This window comes from Acipenser ruthenus, chromosome 14, assembly GCF_902713425.1.
Source record: "Acipenser ruthenus chromosome 14, fAciRut3.2 maternal haplotype, whole genome shotgun sequence".
In the NCBI taxonomy this organism is placed as follows: Eukaryota; Metazoa; Chordata; class Actinopteri; order Acipenseriformes; family Acipenseridae; genus Acipenser; species Acipenser ruthenus.
The window spans coordinates 16,531,549-16,551,224 of record NC_081202.1 but is presented as its reverse complement, the minus strand read 5'-3'; the positions used below and the strand labels follow the sequence as shown (position 1 = coordinate 16,551,224).

At 34.8% G+C, this 19,676-nt stretch overlaps 2 protein-coding genes across 4 annotated transcripts in view; both read right to left on the bottom strand.

The window, feature by feature from the left end:
• The window catches only part of LOC117419367 (transcription initiation factor TFIID subunit 3-like), a 58,619-nt gene extending 48,659 nt beyond the window's left edge, over window positions 1-9,960 (bottom strand). Inside the window, exons 1-2 of the mRNA XM_034032061.3 lie at window positions 9,449-9,960; window positions 7,567-7,809 (exon numbers count right to left, since the gene is read on the bottom strand). Coding sequence (XP_033887952.3) covers window positions 7,567-7,809; window positions 9,449-9,614 — 409 coding nt within the window. The 5' untranslated portion in view covers window positions 9,615-9,960. The remainder of the gene's footprint in view (window positions 1-7,566; window positions 7,810-9,448) is intronic.
• A 2,257-nt stretch (window positions 9,961-12,217) lies between these two features.
• Window positions 12,218-19,654, bottom strand: LOC117419497 (ATP synthase subunit gamma, mitochondrial-like). Of its 3 annotated transcripts, XM_058985958.1 has the most exons (10): window positions 19,528-19,654; window positions 18,581-18,615; window positions 18,100-18,231; window positions 17,624-17,828; window positions 17,255-17,398; window positions 17,083-17,147; window positions 15,814-15,969; window positions 13,672-13,768; window positions 13,188-13,225; window positions 12,218-12,365 (listed from the first exon to the last, which is right to left on the bottom strand). In XM_058985958.1, exons 1-9 carry the CDS (start codon window positions 19,566-19,568, stop codon window positions 13,219-13,221), a joined length of 882 nt encoding a protein of 293 aa, XP_058841941.1. In that variant the 5' UTR covers window positions 19,569-19,654; the 3' UTR covers window positions 12,218-12,365; window positions 13,188-13,218. The 3 variants fall into 3 exon arrangements, with proteins under 3 accessions (XP_058841941.1, XP_033888173.1, XP_033888174.1); XM_034032282.3 differs by lacking the exon at window positions 13,188-13,225; XM_034032283.2 differs by lacking the exons at window positions 12,218-12,365; window positions 13,188-13,225 and having other exon boundaries at window positions 13,668-13,768.
• Between the last annotated feature and the right edge of the window lie 22 nt (window positions 19,655-19,676).

The following is a 19,676-nucleotide window of genomic DNA, read 5'->3' as shown; positions in this document are numbered from 1 at the left end:
AGCAGGGACAGGGAAGATGGTTAAAATTGATGGGAAGATGGATGGAGCCAAATACAGGACCATTCTGGAAGAAAACCTGATGGAGTCTGCAAAAGACCTGAGACTGGGACGGAGATTTGTCTTCCAACAAGACAATGATCCAAAACATAAAGCAAAATCTACAATGGAATGGTTCACAAATAAACATATCCAGGTGTTAGAATGGCCAAGTCAAAGTCCGGACCTGAATCCAATCGAGAATCTGTGGAAAGAACTGAAAACTGCTGTTCACAAATGCTCTCCATCCAACCTCACTGAGCTCGAGCTGTTTTGCAAGGAGGAATGGGCAAAAATTTCAGTCTCTCGATGTGCAAAACTGAAGAGACATACCCCAAGCGACTTACAGCTGTAATCGCAGCAAAAGGTGGCGCTACAAAGTATTAACTTAAGGGGGCTGAATAATTTTGCACGCCCAATTTTTCAGTTTTTTATTTGTTAAAAAAGTTTGAAATATCCAATAAATTTCGTTCCACTTCATGATTGTGTCCCACTTGTTGTTGATTCTTCACAAAAAATTACAGTTTCATATCTTTATGTTTGAAGCCTGAAATGTGGCAAAAGGTCGCAAAGTTCAAGGGGGCCGAATACTTTCGCAAGGTACTGTATTTGCTTGAAATGACACCCTCTATGGAGCAGATTTGTGAACCTAATGCAAATCCATTTTGAAAAAAATATGTTTTGTGCCACCTTAAATATGATACTTAATGTAGAGTTTACCTTAATGGTCAGTGGTAATTTAACATTTAGATTTAATCTCCATTCCCTTAGAGTAAATAATAACAAGCAAAAGGACAATAGATAAACACTTCCAGCCTTGGGTAAAAACAAAAGCTTGGTATTGCAAGTTAAGTCGTGTATTACAAGGTAAATACTGATTCAAGTTCTTCAATAGATTTTAAATAGTAGGCAACTTTAAAATCAGGTTTGAACTGTGAGAATTTTAAATAAACAGCACCACCTGCAGGAAATACTTTCAAAATGAAAGACAAAAAAAAAATTAAAATAAAAACCAGCCACACTGGTAGAATAATACCTTATTTAAACTGGAATCCCTATTTTGTTAACTACTCTTTTAATTGAGGTCTGAATCTTAAGTGTGTACTGCAGTAGCCAAACGTGAGCTATTTAAGCATGTACCAGCAAGGTCCGTTTTAGCACCCGCTCTGATTGAGATCAGTCGATTCAATGGGACGTTACCAAGCAAAAAAAAACCCACAGGAATAGGCCAGTAGGTACCTACTAGCCTCCCAACAGATAGAGTAGGTCCGGATCAAGCACTGTAATGGACGTCGGATGTAGTAGCCGCTAGAGGGCGCTAAAAAGCAGTGTTGAAATAATAGTAAAAAGTACTTTATTAGTAACACAGTTAGGTTTAGGAGTTTAGATTGGGTTTAGGGGTAGAGATTAGGGTAGTTGTAGACATTAGGTTTAGGGGTAGAGGGTAGCTTTAGGGATTAATAGGCTAGTAGGTACCTACTGGCCCACTCCTATGGGATTATTTTTGCTTTAACGTCCCATTGAATCGACTGATCTCAATCAGATCGGCTGGTTTTAAACACCTTAGGTTAAATCCCAGATTTAACAGTTCTGAAGAGATGCCTTTTTTCCCCCCCACCATCAAAACACCCACTTTCCATTTCTCCAGGCCTGTTACTTTCCAAGGACAAATGGCATTATAGTTGACACAACCATTTTTATTTCCATATTTTCTGTGTGGAATTAACTTTTTTTGTTGTGTTGTAAAGTAACTTCAAACTCACAAAACCAACCAAACTACATGGTATTGTGTTTTTTGTACATCTGTACATTCCCATGATAACAACACATTAAGGGCTGTGTAGCCTTTTGGTATGACTGGTGTCCACTGTTCAATTCATTTTAATATAAAGCTTAAGAAATAGAGGATACTTCATGTTTTTTCAGGACATATCTTGTTAATACCACAAATGCTTACATCAGTAAGCACATACTGTATATGCACGTTTTATGTTGGTTTAAAGCCCTGCCATTGCACTAGATAGTTTGTGGAAGGACTATATAAAAATTTAAAAATATTTTGTATGGTAATGCAGTTTATGACATCACCTCACTGGAAACAGTCATTATCAGTACAGAGCTGCATATCCTGATGGGGATTTACTACCGGTAGCCTACTGATGTTTTTAATTATTACTCCCTGTAATTGTAATGGCTTACTAGTCACTAATAAATACATTAAAACAAATACACATTAAAATAACTACAGTTTTTCATCATACTGGTATCTTGTTTAAGCTAAGAATGTTCACATTTTCTATAAATAAGATATTGGTAAAAAATACTGTAGAACCCCAAACTGATTCAGAGATACTGTACAGTAATCTATTACTTTTTACAAGGCATTACTACAGAGTAGGAAGTATAGAGCTTGTTTCTTCCGACAGGTGGACTGAGTGTAGAGAAGTGCATTCTTCAGACCCGGTGTTTTGTCAAGTCTATGAAATTCCTCTATTAAACTAGTCTCATTTAAATAGAAAATGAGATCAAAGTTTACTTCCATCTTAAAATATTTCAATTTTGTGAATATCAGGGTTTTGTAAGTAGTGTTGGTTTTAAATCATATGCAGCATGCTTAGCAATAGAATGCTGCAGTGCAGTATGTCACAATAAAAAAGAAAGAAGATCCAGTCACTAACTTTTCATGAGAGAACCTAAAAATAACTAATGGAAATTTCACCACAGGAGTGGTATAATTACAATTCTAAAACCATCATAATTTGTACTGCATGCTACTAATAACTATTTATTTTATTGTAATTAGTTTCTGCAGGAAAAGTATGTTATATGCTATTCAGTGAAAATATTATCCGTGCGGAGCACACGTCTGTTTTTCGCTTAATTTTAACAGGATATCCAACAACTTGCAAACAGCTTCTTTTTTTGTCCTCTGATTGGAATTCAGCTGAGACAGGCTCCAACCCTATTTACCTCTCTCTCTGGGAGAGCCAGCTTCTCAGAACAGTACCCTGTTCCTTTAAATGTAATCCAGCCCTCCTCTCTTTAAAGGCGCTAGAGACCTGAGGAAATGAAAAAGCCCCTTTTCTTGCTGCCTTTGGCACTTAGGAGTTCCTGAACATGTCTGTTTATTGCCGGCTGGTTGCAAACTATTATTTCCTCCTGGGCACGCTGCATAGTATGCAACATGCCTAGAGCTACAAAAAAGCACTTTAAATAAAAATGATGTAGGAATTGTGTAATTATACAATTAATACTGTATTATGAGTTTAAACTGAAAATCCAGCATTAGTTTTATGAATCCAAAGACACAACTGTTTACATTTAAAAAGAAGTACCTATTCATATTGGTAATGTAATCAAGGACAGGTGGTAAACTATATATATATTATATATATATATATATATATATATATAGTATCAGTATGTAGTGTTATATCAACTACTGTTTAATTAGATAAAAAGAATGAGCAAGAATACAAATTAAGTTTATTTTTTATTTTTTTTTAATGCATGGGTTATTTTCTGGGAATAAAATTTCATAAAGTCTGCTTCAAGAAAAGCTGTATAATTAAAAATAAAATAAAAAAAATTGGTTTTAAGATAATATGAAGATTTTCATATTTTCACTTGAGTGATTTGAGTCATTCTAACAAATACAGTAATATCATGTCCTTTCTTAAAATCATATATTATTTGTAGTGGTGGGCAACGATATAAAAATTGTACATCGATATTGTGCGCGTACTTCGATAGATAATATCGAAGTCTTCCAAAACACAGAAATAGAACACAATTGCAATATCAAACATAAATAGAAGTTAAAAGACATTTAGCAAAAAGCAATAGCCTACTTTAATTTAGTGGTGTTTTGCTTCACAATATCCATGGAGAAAAACAAGGTCTTGTTATATTGTTTTACAATTCCATCATCAGCCACCTCAAAACCAAAATATTTCTAGACTTTGGGGGTGTTCATTTTCTAACCAATCCAGAAGTAATTGAATCTTCAACTGCTCGAATGTATAAATGCTGACTCACGACACGTCTAAAAGTAAAAAGTACCGTGTTGTGCCGAATTTTGAGATGTGTTTTGAGATTTTAAAAGTACATCTCATTTATAATACCAAAAGTTCACATTTTAAAAAAACATTAATAATAGCGTAAGTAAATCACACAGACAAAATGCAACGAACCGCTGACGCATGCGCATATCTCAATATAATACCAATAGTGCTTAACACAGCATGCAAATAGAGTTTGGTACCTAAACGCCAATCAATGGTATGAAATGGTTAAATAATACTTTAGTGGGTGTTGTTTGCCTACGAGACTGACTATGATTGGTATGTATAGGGTTTGTTGTATCTTAACATAAAATAAACTTGATTATACTGTGTTGGTATTTTTAGCAGTATTAGCAATAAAATAGGTCTCTGTGAGCATACGTGATTATTTTTTTAAAAATTCCCACTATATGGAAATTATTATCGATATTGAACAATATCAATATCATATCAAAATATCGATATTATTATTATTTGTTTATTTAGCAGACGCCTTTATCCAAGGCGACTTACAGAGACTAGGGTGTGTGAACTATGCATCAGCTGCAGAGTCATTTACAACTACAACTAATATATTATTTATTATTTCTTAGCAGACACCCTTATCCAGGGCAACTTACAATTGTTACAAGATATCACGTTATTTTTATATACAATTATATTACTTTTTACACATTATTTTTACATACAATTACCCATTTATTCAGTTTTTTTTACTGGAGCAATCTAGGTAAAGTACCTTGTTCAAGGGTACAGCAGCAGTGTCCTCCACCTGGGATTGAACCCACGACCCTCTGGTCAAGTCCAAAGCCCTAACCACTACTCCATCACTAATTATTTGGCACCCATAAAAGCAATATTATTTTACACTGGCTACCTGTAGAATAATCACCCAATGTTTAGGTTAGATATACAAAAACTAGTTCAGACTGGCCAATGACTGAGCTGTCAATACATCTTGGCTTCTAACTCAATCTTTCCTTTCAGCTGTTAAATGTGCTTTTTAGCATTACATTTTCAAGTCTATGCTGCTGTCAAGATTTTATAATAGAAAGCCATATAGAAAAAGGAGGACAATATAAAAATACAGTATACACGGAATTGTTTATTACAAAAAAAAAAAACATTGAGTGGTCCTGGCTTGCTGCTTAATTGTAACAGTATTAAGTTACTTTAGTCTTGAAATAGTTTATTCAAAAATCTTGTACATAGCTTGCAAAACTGCATTCCAGCATGTTGTAAATTTTGTAGCAGTCTGAAAACCCCTCTCATCCTTTACTGTACCTTAAAGACGTACTCCACTTTAGAGAATTCTCATATATAAACAGGTGCAGGGTGGTTGTGTGTGTTGTACAAATCGAATCTTCACAAGTTTCTACCTGCCTCCCATATGCAGTTTCCAACTTCCCCTAAGCCAGTATCCAGACAGATATTTCACTTTAAATTTATAGAGCACTGTGCGAGTTCAGGAATTAATATTACCTTTTTAACCTGAAGCAGAAAAGACAAAATAATGCAATACTGCATGACTTGTAGCATCCAGGGATTTAACTTTTTGGCCCAAATTCCACCAGAAACACATATATAGATGCATTATATTAAATGCATTACATTTACATTAACATTTTCTTATACAGGGAAACTATTATGGACTACAGGGAAAGGGGGAAAAACAAACAAAATAAACCCATTTATAGTCTGGTTTAAAATATGCCTTCAGCCCTTTTAGCAAATTTGTCCCCGATTAAAAAAAGATGTCCAGAATGGTACAAAGTAAAGTATCCACAGTTAGCTTTAGGTCAAAAAACTATTTTAGATATCGCTGCTTATTTTTCAGTTAGGTCAGCTTTATTCAAAGTTCTTCCAAACACCCAACAGATGCAAAGGTTTACTACTAACTAGAAATCATTAAAATTCACAATTTAATTCTCTAATGACACCAACATTTGGACAAAACACATGTGTTTACTTGTTTCAAGTTCAACTTGGTAAAACAGTGGCTCAAAACTACCATAAGTTCATTAGTAATACATGTTTATAGTCAGTAAGAGATTTTAGAACACATTCTAGTACAGCAGTGGAATAGCTCACCTAACCCTATGTAAAGTGTACAATTTTTCCAGTCACCACAAATATGCTTAAAAGGTGTCACTTCAGCATTATTTCTGTCAGCAATGAAGATTCCAAACCTTGTGCTTACCAAAACTACAGTGTAAACATGTATCCATGCAGTGATCCTATACCAAAACCTTCTGTATTTTAAAGTAGATGGAAAAAAAAAAAAAAAGATTGTAAAAGGAGTGTCACACAGTGTTACACAGTGTTATCATTTTCTTCTCATTGCCAGTTCATACAGACCTGAGTACCAGGTTTTCACAACTATTAGTAGTGATGTTTATGCACCTGCACTGTACAGTAAAATTAAACATCATGCAAATGTGCAAACATTACTGTTTACAGACATACAGATATTACAATACGTGTTTTCTATACATTCATCTTTTATTACTTCTTTAACAAGGTGGAATAAAACAGACTTGGGAGTGTATTTTATAAGTGCATTTTACAGCACCAGGGAACACCCCTAGACCTGATCATCCACATGTTTTTTTGGATCAATCCTGGGACACCCAATATAAGTGGTTGATGCATACAGTGAGATTCCTTAGTGTTGTGAAATGCTCTAATAAAATCCAGCTGCTCAACCTAGTGACACATTTGGACAATAGCTCCCTTACTGGAAACATTAATGCACTTGTTATGCTTTTTGTTTAAGCAACAACATTATTTTATTACCCAATCACATTCAGGGATGTCGATAGAAGCCAGGGGCAGGAACAAAAACCCAGGTACAATTCCAAGCTTTTTTCTAGACAAGTTACTTCTAGTACTAGGCTTTGTAGAACACCAATATATTGCCTGTCACTACACAAGCAATCAAGACTACAATGTTTTCACAATCTTTATATTTCATTTTATGCTAAATAAGGATGTCACATCCTTAATAAACGTTATAATTATGCAGAAAAATTGAATACAAAAGAATCAGAAACGTTAACCTGGCATCACAAAATGGCAATTTTCAAAAGGCAGAAAAAGCCACATTGCTTATTTAAAAAAAGTTGCATTCCTAATTTGATTTCAGAATATTGATAGATATATATTTTTTTCTTTTGGTAAAGTTCTGAGTATATATATGAATACTTACTACATTTCCCCTTTGAACCCCAATTTAAACTGAAAATCCCTTGTAGCACACTATAACATTAACTTTTTGCCCTGATAATCAGTTGTTTCAGATTATCAAGGTGTCATTTAATATACCTATGTATAGTATGCTGCAAAAAGGCAAAAGTATTAAATGTGTTTGGATAAGTCTATTCTACAACTAAGTAGCAGCTGACATACAAGCAAACACATATGGTGTCAAAAGAGTAGTAAAATGAAAAGGAAACAATAACCCCACCTTCTTGTGAGGATACGATTGGTGGCATATAATCAGGAATGTACTCCTTCCTCTCCTCAGCATCCTGGGTACCTGGCTGGGGAAACTGCAGGATGTTGTTCTTGCTAACAGGGAACAATGGGATCTGATGTGCAAAGCCAACTGGTTCAAGATTGTGGACATAATCTTCAAGTTCACTTAGGTTCACTCCCATCAGTTTGAATGCTGGTCCCACATCATCTAACATGGGGTCCGTTCGGCCATCTGAAAAAATAAATTAAAAAAATAATCAATTTTGTTTTTCTTTTTTTGATTTTTGTGGAAAATTCACTACATCAACACTCTCTGAATAGCAGAAGTCCCCTGGCTCTTACGAAATTTAAATTCTCTATACAAGAAAATAAAATGTCTACCATCTGCCAAGCTCCAAATGTTACTCATGTAAAACAGGAAGGCTATTTTGTCATTTCAAATGAAATTAGCAATACTTCAGTTCCTTCCCAAGACTTAAATTCCAGTCAAAATATGTAAAATTAAGATCAGTTCTCAGTGACTATCATATACTCCCTGTATTGCACTCAGCTGGGACTGTTGCAGAAATGACCAGTTTTTAAAACGGCATAGTTTTTTAAGTATAGTACATGACACAATCACATCAGTTAAATTGTCTATAATACAGCAATGTTACTGAGAAAATTTGAAATGTTTGGTGCCATCATGCACTGTATTACATATATGTGACCAATTAAAAATGTTTACAGAACTGTCTGAGGAGACGGGTGACTTGCCAAACACTTCTCTTCACTGACATTTTTATTTTTACAACATGGTCCAAGAACATACAATATGGAATACAAAATGATACACTTGAACAGTTTACCAAACATTACCCCCTTTCACTATGGATAGGTTTGTAAATACATGCTGCTAAATTCAGTACACAAGTCTATCTAAATTTTCAGACAGAAATATTGGATCTTAAGAAAACGTCTCTTAGTTTTTTGTAAGTGTACTTTGAATGTTCACGCTTCAGCTGCGTCATATGCACATATAATAACTTGTTTTGGGGGATGAAACTGTTGAAAGAGAGATGAAAATGGTATGTTGCATTATAGATCCTGAAATACTACTATTACCACCATCTACAATTAGATGTAAAATGACATTCAAAATAACAACAAAAAAAATGTATTATTCAAATGTTTAGTGTGCTTTTTTCCCATTATGAATTTGCCGCAGCATTGATGGCACTGCACCACCTAGCTCTGGTTTAAAAAAAAAGTTTAAACGATTTTTACTTTTTTAATGAATGAATAATGTGTGTCTGTATGATGACACAGTATTTCTGAATTGGAAAATGTGTTTTAAAATTGAAAACGAGCCAAAGAAAAACGAACTTCTGAAAAAAGACAGGAGCTTATATAATTACTGGCTATCTTGCGAGATCCATGGTTATTTTGACGTGAACACACCCCCTTGGTAGACCAATGATGAGAACAATATAAACAACACGCACACGTACAACCATTCACTACCAGCACCAAACACCGACGGACAGCAAGTTCAGCAGCTATAATTTTCTGAAATTAAATGCCAGTCAGTGTAAATAAAGGAACTGTCTGGGGTTCAGTCATTACACATACTAGTAGCAAAACCAGTTTTCATATATATATATATATATATATATATATATATATATATACTATTGCATGTTATAATATTGTCAGACGCAACAGGAAAACTTCTTATTTTGTAACATGATTGCTTCTGTGTAGTGCATTCTGCAGTGATGAACTTTTCATGCATCTGCTGTCTGAAGCCTAGGCCTCATATTGGAGCCCAGTGCCCACAGATGATAACGTGATGTTGCACCAGCGTAAATAAAGAGGTAATGTGTACTCACAGAGCTCGGAGTATCGATGGCAGCCCCTGGCCAGCTGCTGGATATACCTGTGCAGGACATCGGTCAGGAGATCGCAGGCGGTGAGCTGCACCGAGTCCCAGCCGAGAGCCTGGCAGATTTGCGCCACCGACACCCGCAGCAGCGACCGGGAGTAGCTCTCACACATCCCGCTGGCTCTGTTCAGGGGCTTTTTCCGGTTAGTTCCAGGTTCAAATTGTGCTCCTCGTCCTCATGATGCATTAAATCCAATTGTATTAGAGAAACAACTGGTTAATAATGTTACTGTTGACATTTAAAAGAATAAACATGTTAGCTCTAATGCGAAAGTCGCCATCTTGATTTTCTTTATAAATAGTTCAAGATCAATCCATCGCCGAGAGGGTCAATTGGGGGTGCACATGCGCATTGGAAGGTTAAACTCGATGATGCTTCAATCAGCTTTTCACTCTGGCTATTGTTACGCTATGTGCTGCTCCGAGAGGAAGGGTATAATTTGTCTTTTTATTTTTAGATGTTTTAAATAAGGTTCTATGTTATTTTCTTTCTTCAGTTTGTTTGCATTTGTAGAATACCGGTAGTATGCTGCCAGCGAGTATTGTATTGCTGTCTTATGTCTGTGTTGATTCGTGTAGTGAAAAAACAACGTTGAAATACGTGTTTGCAGGGTGAGAGGGGACTTATTCGGTAGTTTCTATGCTGAACCAAGGCGCCTCTCGTTTGTTGGCGAATATACAATGCCATGTACTTCTCAGTGGCCAATATATAGAAAGTTAACTTGTAACTACAGTACTTTTTACCATATGGCTAATCAATAATAAAATTGGACGCATGAATCGTAGCATTGGTGGCAACATGAATGTTGCAAGAGTTCTGCTGATGTCGATTGCACTAAACGGAATGGGCAAAGGCTTGTTAGAGCAACAGTATAATCAGACAGATTCCGTCTTTGAAATGGGTAATACGAGTATTTTACTGCTGTACTCCTGTTTATATCGTATGGATTTAACAAGCAGTGATGTGTAGGGTTTACCCAAATACAATAAAACACAACAATGACTGCTTGTGAAAAAGATGACAGGATTGTCAAACTCGATGAACATTCCAAGGATGGCAAGCATTATTATTTTCACATTGAGAGATTGAGCCACATAATATATTCAGTCAACAATGAATACCATTTTTTGTGCAGTAGATTTTTTTTTTTTTAAACTTTAAATACTCAGAAAAATATTTTCTGATTTTACATGTTAAGGTGATTTAAAGAATAAACCAACAAGGTTTCAATCTGGCTGATTTGCCTTTCATTGCACCCGATTTAAGAATTTGCTCTCAAATTAGCTATTATAACAAAACAATTATTTAAACATATGGTGCATTATCAATTTATAAAGTATTGTAGAGTGATTAACCTGTAAAAATCTGCTATTGTCAGTGCTGAGCTAGAGTTGGAGGCTAGCGTGTCTACTTTAGATCAGTGTGGTTCTTAGAGAATAAGAGGGTCTGCAAAAACAAAACTGCATTAATGCAAGATGCAACAGAGTAGACACTAACAGATAATTTCACCGTGACTAAATGTAGTTATTGTAATGGTGACTAACTTTAAATACATACATTTTAACATCCATAAATTGCCAATTTAGGTACCCCTTTTATAATCTTTATCCCTTTGTGATACAAAAAAAAATGGTGTTGCATTATCAGCTTGTTCTCTCCAGGAACTAAAACCTTTTTTTCTAGTTAATTAGTTTAGGGTCAACCCACCTGAACCTCCCTCATATTAAACGGATGAAGTGCTCAAATAAAATGTATCTTAAATTTTGTAACTAAACTGCCAGGTGTCTGCTCTTTCATTCTCAAAAACAGTTTTGCATTATTTTTTGTCTAGTGCTTTAGGACATTTGCCAGGCCTGTTCAAAAGGATTTTGTCAGTTCAACCAGACTGGATACCCAAATGCCTGTGCCCCTTATAAACAATAATATTAAGCATATTTAAGATGAACCAATATACTCTCAATAAATACACAACCCTTTAAGTTACTTTAAAATAATGACTAACTATTTTTTGCATAAATATTTCAATTCATCATGTGGATTATGCTGCTGAAACTTGGCAACATCGTTATACTTTGTCAAAAACTACATCACACTCAGATAAAACACACCTTTTTACAACCAATTTGTGAAGTTCTTAATTCTCTCAGAAGTGCTCCTCTATTTAAACACTGATTTGATACTTTATTCAGATATGCATTAACAATATGAACAAATTGTACCCTGTATCATGTTCTACTCCACATATAATTAATCCTTAACATCCGCTAAACCATTGTAAATTCTGAGATAAAACCAAGTCAGTAAAGCTGAGCCAATTCATTAGTGTACACAGATGAAGGCATTTAACCAAAACACACATCTACATGATTTCAGTTTCTATTTCAATAAGAATAAAAGTACAGTGCTTCCTCATTTTCCTATCTGACACAAAGTGAAATACTGAAAAACATTGAAATGATGAAGTAAAATGTAGTACTTTTACAATTGACTGTCAACATGGCAGAATTCATCAAATTTGTGAAATCAAGGGGCACTTTATATACGATTCAGCTGTGGAAACTTTGGGGCTGATTTGCATGTTTATTTTGAATAGTTCTTTCAGAATCTTGTGTTTTATAAATATCTAGATGTTCAGTTTTTTGTTCATTAGGTAAACCAATTGAATCACTGTTGATTTACAACACAACATGTATTTTATTAAGTCAAATGGAATAATTCTGTGCAAGATGTTTATTCAAAGAATTTACAAACAAACAGACTGAAGGGTTTCTGTAAATTCTTGACAAAACAATTCACCAGCAGTTGTTAACATGAATAGCAGAAGCTCAGCGAGTCTGGAAAGTAACTGGTGTTCCACATTTACCTGTAAAAAGAATGCAAATATTAGAAATACAAATAGGATACAATGTAAATAACTAAACTGTAGCAGAAAATACATTTAAGAAAATTAGACAAGACAAAAAGGTTTAATGTAAAATTTGAGAAACTACTTTAATGTGTACTGACTAACTTTAGGTTTAAATTTATATAATTATTTATTTCTTAGCAGACGCCCTTACCCAGGGCAACTTAGAGTTGTATATAAAAAATACATATAAAGAATTACAGTACAATTAAAGAGCAAGATACAAAATACAATGACTTCAGTCCTAATGAGCAAATACAAAACAAAGTACGATTTGATATCGGGGCAATTCAAGAGCAGAGAAGTGTTGATAGTTACATCAGGGTTAGATACGAGTGCAAGTGAAATACAAAATATATATTATACACACACACACACACACACACACAGAGCTGTGCAAAACTCTTAGACATGTTGCATTTTTCTACTCCGATGCATTATGAGCATCAACAATTTACTCAAAGCCTCCACTAGTGTTTTCTACTGTTATAACAACCTTGACTTGCATCAAGAAGGAAAAACAGTGATATAGAGAGTGATATAGCTCTCATGACTTGATTTTCAAGGTGTGGTATCCGAGGCATAAATCAACAAGTACAGAGAAACATCACCTGTAATTGACAAACCCAGGACTGGAACACACATATACACATATATACATATACATATATATATACATATACATATATATATACATATACATATATATATATATATATATATATATATATATATATACACACACACACACACACACACACACACAACTACAGTAGTTACCTTTTTAGGTGGGGGGGTTTGAAAAATTCCTTCAAGCCCTATTTTAGTTAACCATGCAGCATGAAAGTGAGCAATGATAATGGAAGAAAAGACATGCATGTGCTGCGTAATGGGCTGTGAATTTCCAAATGCAGCCGTTAAGCAACTACCTAGTTTTAATTCACTTGTAAGCATTGGATAGCAACATTTGAAAGCAGCAGGGGTGGTGACAATGGTGATGAAAGCAGTCAAGGCAGTTGTAATAGGCAATATTGGTATTAGTATATGAATTAGCCTCATGATAATTAAGTTATGCAAAACGAAATTCAATCCATGCATTGCAATATTTTGAAATCAATAAGAAACTCTGGTTACAATTCTGGTTTAAATAAATAAAAGCGACATATCATAAACAAATAGCTTTGGTAATTAATAGTTAAATCCAAGTTATTAAATTGCAATGGACTATAAAAATAAAATAAATCACAGGCTATTTTATACTTACAGAGCAGCAGCACCAGAGATAATTTCAATAAGCTCTTTGGTGATGACAGCTTGACGTGTACGATTGAATGTAAGAGTCAGCTTGTCAATGATCTCAGCTACACAAGGAAAGGAAAAGGTATGTTAGGTACCAACAGGAAATAACCCACTACAGGTTTCAAGAGGTCATTATTATTAACAACAACAACAACGATATGTCATTGGTATAAAACCTATACACCAAGTATGTCTACATGTAAATTACAATAAATTGTGCTAAAGAATATCCATAACATGCTTAACCACAATGTGATGAACTAAAAGCTCAGAGTATTACATATATGCACCACCACACTAATTATATATATATATATATATATATATATATATATATATATACACACACATACATATACACACACACACAGTGGTTTACAGAAGTATTCACCCCCCTGCAAAGTTTTCACATTTTGTTGGCACCTGAGCATACTCCATGATGCTTTCAAATTAGACTTTACATGTAGACTCTACACAAACTACTCCACATTGATGAAGTTAAAAAAAAATGCATATAGAATATAAGTAAGTAAGATTTACAGGGAAAAACAGGATTAATCTCAGTTGCATAAGTATTCAACCCCTTTGCTACTGCAGCCCTAAATCAGCTCAGGTGTAAATGATTTGTTTGAAAGGCCACAAAATTAGTGAACTGGTTTCAGCCTGTGTTCTCAAAGTAGTTTAACTTGTAGATAATTTCCCTCAGGTATATAAAGACTTTCAAGCTGCAACTCGCATAGTGATCCAACAAAGCAACCATGATGACCAAGGAGCTTTCGAAACAAGTTAGGGATAAAGTGGTAGAGAGGCACCTAGCAGGAGAAGGGTACAAGAAGTGAAGTCCATCATTAAGAAGTGGAAGATGCATCAAACCACCCAGACACTACCCAGATCAGGTCGCCCTCCCAAACTGAGCAGTCGGGCAAGCAGGAAACTGGTTCTGTGTCTGAGATGGGAGTAAGTGTTCACACATCAACAATGAGCCGGTCCCTACACAAAGCTGTCCTGTATGGACGGGTAGCAAGAAGGAAGCCATTTCTCAAAAAGCCTCATCTTAAAGCACGTATGGAGTTTGCGAAAAAGCATGTAAATGATACTGCAGACGTGTGGAAAAAGGTTCTGTGGTCAGAGGAGACAAAAATTGAACTTTTTGGGCTAAATTCCAAGTGTTACATCTGGCGCAAGCCCAACACTGCACATCACCCAGTCAACACCATCCCAACTGTCAAGCATGGTGGTGGCAGCATCATGTTATGGGGATGCTTCTCTTCAGCAAGGAGCGGGAAGCTTGTCAGCAGGACAATGACCCGTAGCACAAAGCCAAAGCCACACGAGTGGTTGAACAAGAAGAGAATTAATGTTCTTGAGTGGCCCACTCAAAGTTCCGACTTGAATCCAATCGAAAATTCATGGCGAGACTTGAAGATTGCTGTCCATCGACGATCCCCAACAAACTTATTAGAACTGGAGCAAATTTCCCATGAAAAATGGGCAAAAATGTCACCATCCTACTGTGCAAAGCTAGTAGAGACCTATCCAAAAAGACTCATAGCAGTAACTGCTGCAAAAGGTGCTTCTACCAAGTACTGACTTAAGGGGCTGAATACTTATGCAACCAGTAAATTTCATTGTGTACATTTTCTTTGCAAGTTTTGCTGACATTTAACCTTCTCCTCATATAAACAGTGTTCAGTTTAACCACTACAGCTTTGAATAAAAAAAAAAGTTAGTTTGAAAAACTGTGCATACATTATTTGGAATTCAACAAAATGTGACATTGGTAGGGGGTGAATACTTCTGCAAACCACTGTGTGTGTGTATATTATATATATAGATTATATATATATATATATATATAGATTATATATATATATATATATAATATTTTAGCTCAAAGAGCCAGCTGAATTATATATATATATATATATATATATATATATATATATTCGCCAGGAAAAAATAAACAATCAAAAAAAGCATACAGAACTCTATATCAAAAACTCTATATCAAATTACAACCCCTTACGCTCTACACCCATCTTAAAAACATATTTATTTATTTTTTCGCAATTTGTACAAATCCCCCCAAAAATTAAGTAAATCTTACAAGCATTCTTGCTGGCATTGTCCATAGCAGTCATCCTGGCACTCTGCTCACTTGTGGTGGACTCCTTCAAGCTGTAGTAAATAATGTTGACCAAAGCGAACTCCTGGTAATTTCTCAGTACGTCCGCATCAATGTCATCATAAATTCCCATGTTTTCTAAAATGATTAATAACCGTTAAAGTAATAAAAAAAAAAGTACCAGCTTTAAAATTGACATGTACAGTAACTGAAAATATTCATCACATAGATGGTTCCTTTAAAACTTGGCTCAACAGTTTTAGTCTTGTTATATATAAGATTAGATCAACTGATTAACCCACACATCAAATTTTAAGTATTCCGAGGTCCTTGTGGCAAAAGGTATAGGGGATCAATTTAATGATCTAAACCAGAGGTTTTCAACCAGTGGGGGTATTGTTGGGTACACAGGAGGATTCAGAAATGCAAAAATAATGATCTTGAATTGATTTTATTATTATTTTAACTGTATAGTCTCAACCACTGTACATAAATATTTGATTTTTGTTTAGCAGCCTTAAAGTTGACAGTCCGACTATTTTCAAAATGATCATCCACCTGTACGAATGCATGATTGATTCCCCCCCCCCCAATAAAAAAAGTTGTTAATTAGTTTTATCTTGAGGTTAGCGTTCTTGATGTTGTAAACATTTTAAATGGCACACAATTATGCTGAAATAAGTCATTGGTAATGTGATAAACAATTACAGGGCAGGCTATTTTGGATTATTTATAATAACTCTGTCGATTAGAAAGCAAATGCAGTTGTATCCAAAGAGATTCCCAAATACTGTCTTTTGATTCTGTGCATCCAAAGTAACAGTTTAAAAATTACTGTTTTGTATTTTGTCCTAAACCAGCAATTTCTCAGTCACAAACAGTAGTGACAAATTATATATTAAATAAAAAAAATATTATTTTTTCAGTTTATCAGATTATTCTGCCTTTTGTTGTACCTGTAGTACCATTTAGTAGAGTGAAAATTGTTAAGGGGTACAGCTAAAACATTGAGAGAGAAGGGGTACAGTTTAAAAAAAAAAATGTTGAAAACCACTGATCTAAACAGTGACTGATCTAAATTTGAGATGCACACTGCAAGGAAAAGCAAGGAGCATAGCAATCAGGAAAGACCAACAAATCCATTCAATGTCTCCATGCTGGCTCTGGCACTTGGGTATGCAAGGATACCTGACCTCTAAGGATTACATTCATTTAAATGAAAGTCTATTTCTGTCAGTCAACTATTCTTACCCGAGTTTGCAACAGTATCAACAGAGAACACAGGCTTCTCATCAGTCTTGTATGAGATAACAGACCTGTTAATGATACACAAAAAGGTCATTTTTTTTTTTTTAAGCAAATGAACAAACATTTTAAAAACAGTCTTGAACATATCACTTACAAACAGGACAGTGATTCTCACCTGAATTTGTTGTAAATGACAGATCCTTGGTCAAATTCATATCCAGAATTTATCAGACTAGTGGCAATGACCGATGCATCCCCAAAGGTTGGAGGTTTACGTCCTACTTCCTTGAAATTAAGCAGAAGGTGGTTTCTATGAGTCCTGCAAAAATAAAAGTTTTATAATTATTGTACAAGCAGGTGTTGCTACCAACAGGACATAGGAGGTACTTGTACATGTATCAAATACATGCTGTTTTGAAACAAAATTCAGCATAGTAAAAAATAAAAATGCATGTTCAAGGCTGCCATTTCATTGTTTACCACAAATGCAAAGCAAGTAAATATTCCATCATGGATACATGTTAACAGACTGAGAAAGGATTACCTGTAGAGCAGACCTCTCAGCTTGTCACCAACGCTAATCACCATTATCTCCTTCCCAGCACTTGTCAGATTAGCAATCTCACTCTTGATAGCCTTCGCAACATTTGAGTGAATGGCACCACAAAGACCACGATCAGAGGACACTCCAATTATGATGTGCTTGTTCTTGTCTTCAGTGGTCTTGATCTCTGCTTTTTCATACAGGGCTACAGAAGATAAATAATATACTGGTACATGTGATGTGCATTAACTAACATGAAGACTAATGCACTTGTATTGCCAAGGACTCCCAGAGAAAGAAAAAAAAGGTAATTAACTTATTCTGTAACTGTACAAATAGAATGGCTGTGGTTCCAGACCTTGGTTTATGACCTTGAGCAAGTCACAGACACACACACCCCCAAGTTCCATTCACCCAGAGTATACCACAATTACTTAAATAATAACAAAAATTAGTGGGTTATGTAAAATCTGTACCTAGGGCACCAGTTCCATACACTCGAGCTTGCTTCAGTTCTCTTTCAGCCCTTGCATACTTTGCTGCAGCAACCATCTTCATGGACTTAGTGATCTTCTGGATATTCTTGATGGATTTCAAACGCATGGTGACTTTATAAAAAAAAAAAAAAAAAAAAACACAAAAATGTAAGAACTTTGTAAATTTCTGGCCCTGCGAGAGATTATATTATATATATATATATATATATATATATATATATATATATATTTTTTTTTTTTTTTTAAGTATATGTTTTTTGGGGGGGATGAGCTTTTTTTAAATTATTAAATATCACATCAACTAATTATATTGTTCTGCATGAGCTTCTTTTATTTTGAACAAATGTACAAAAACATGGTACTTGACTCCTATTAAACATTATTACTTTTTTCATATTTAAGGTTGTGGTTTAAGTTAAATTAACACAGTATGAATGTCTGACCAAGAAATAATACTTACTGTCCTTCAATGTGGCCATGTTCCTTACTTGGCCACTGCAAAACAAAACATTATTTGAGAAGAATACTTAATTGATTTCAAAACAAAACAGAATTTGCTTATTAAAATGCATGATATTTACCAAGTAAAATGTGCTGGAACCGTAGTATTTTAAAATACTCAAATGCAAACACTGTATAATTTGCTTTCTTCAACAATGCAGAAGAAACGCTTGTTTAGGTGATGAACATTCAACCAATCGGACGCAAGTCTATTCCTGTTCACATTTTATATATCAAACCACAATGTTGATACCAGTGTCAGGCAGTATTTTATTTTACACGCACAAAGAAAACTTCGTATGATCGTTGACTATTATAAATACTCGTGTATTCATTCTAGATTTAATTTGTAACAAAGTTACAGCCACAGGATTTATGACTAGTATCGTCCTATTCAGGACAGTGTGACACTAATGACCTGTACTTGCTCAATATCTTTTTTAGTATAACATCACATACTAAAGCCACTGCCTTTTCCTATGGCTTTGTAGTACGATATTGTCGATAAAGCACACAAGTTTTACTCCTGTAAAACATATTTCATTCAATAAGTATGTAGTGACATTGAAGCACTACATACATTAAAAAAACAAGCATGCTGCAATAAAAAGACTAACTTAATAAATAAAAAAGTCAAATCAAGTCTAGTATTATTATGTGAATTAACAACAGATTTATTCATGCACATCTTCAATGAACCTGGCCTTATTCTACAAATGACTACAGTACGGTAATCTGTACCACAGTTCTGCTGTAGGGAGGCCTGCCGGTGCACACTTGTCCTTTTATCATCGCTTTATCTGAACTGCTTGTCAAACAAAACAATCAGATTTCGCTTATAAAACATATACACTCACTATTAAGTATCACAAATAACATATGATTCTGTATTTTAAATAACATTACCATTGAGGCTGGAAAACCAAAGTGCTGGTTCTGGCAAACATGGTGACTTAGCTGAAGGTCAGACGCCGCTAACTGCGCAGGCGTAAATACAGTAACTCTCCAGCCTGTGAAATATCTTTGTAATCGGATTGTGAAGTCTCGCGATAGCG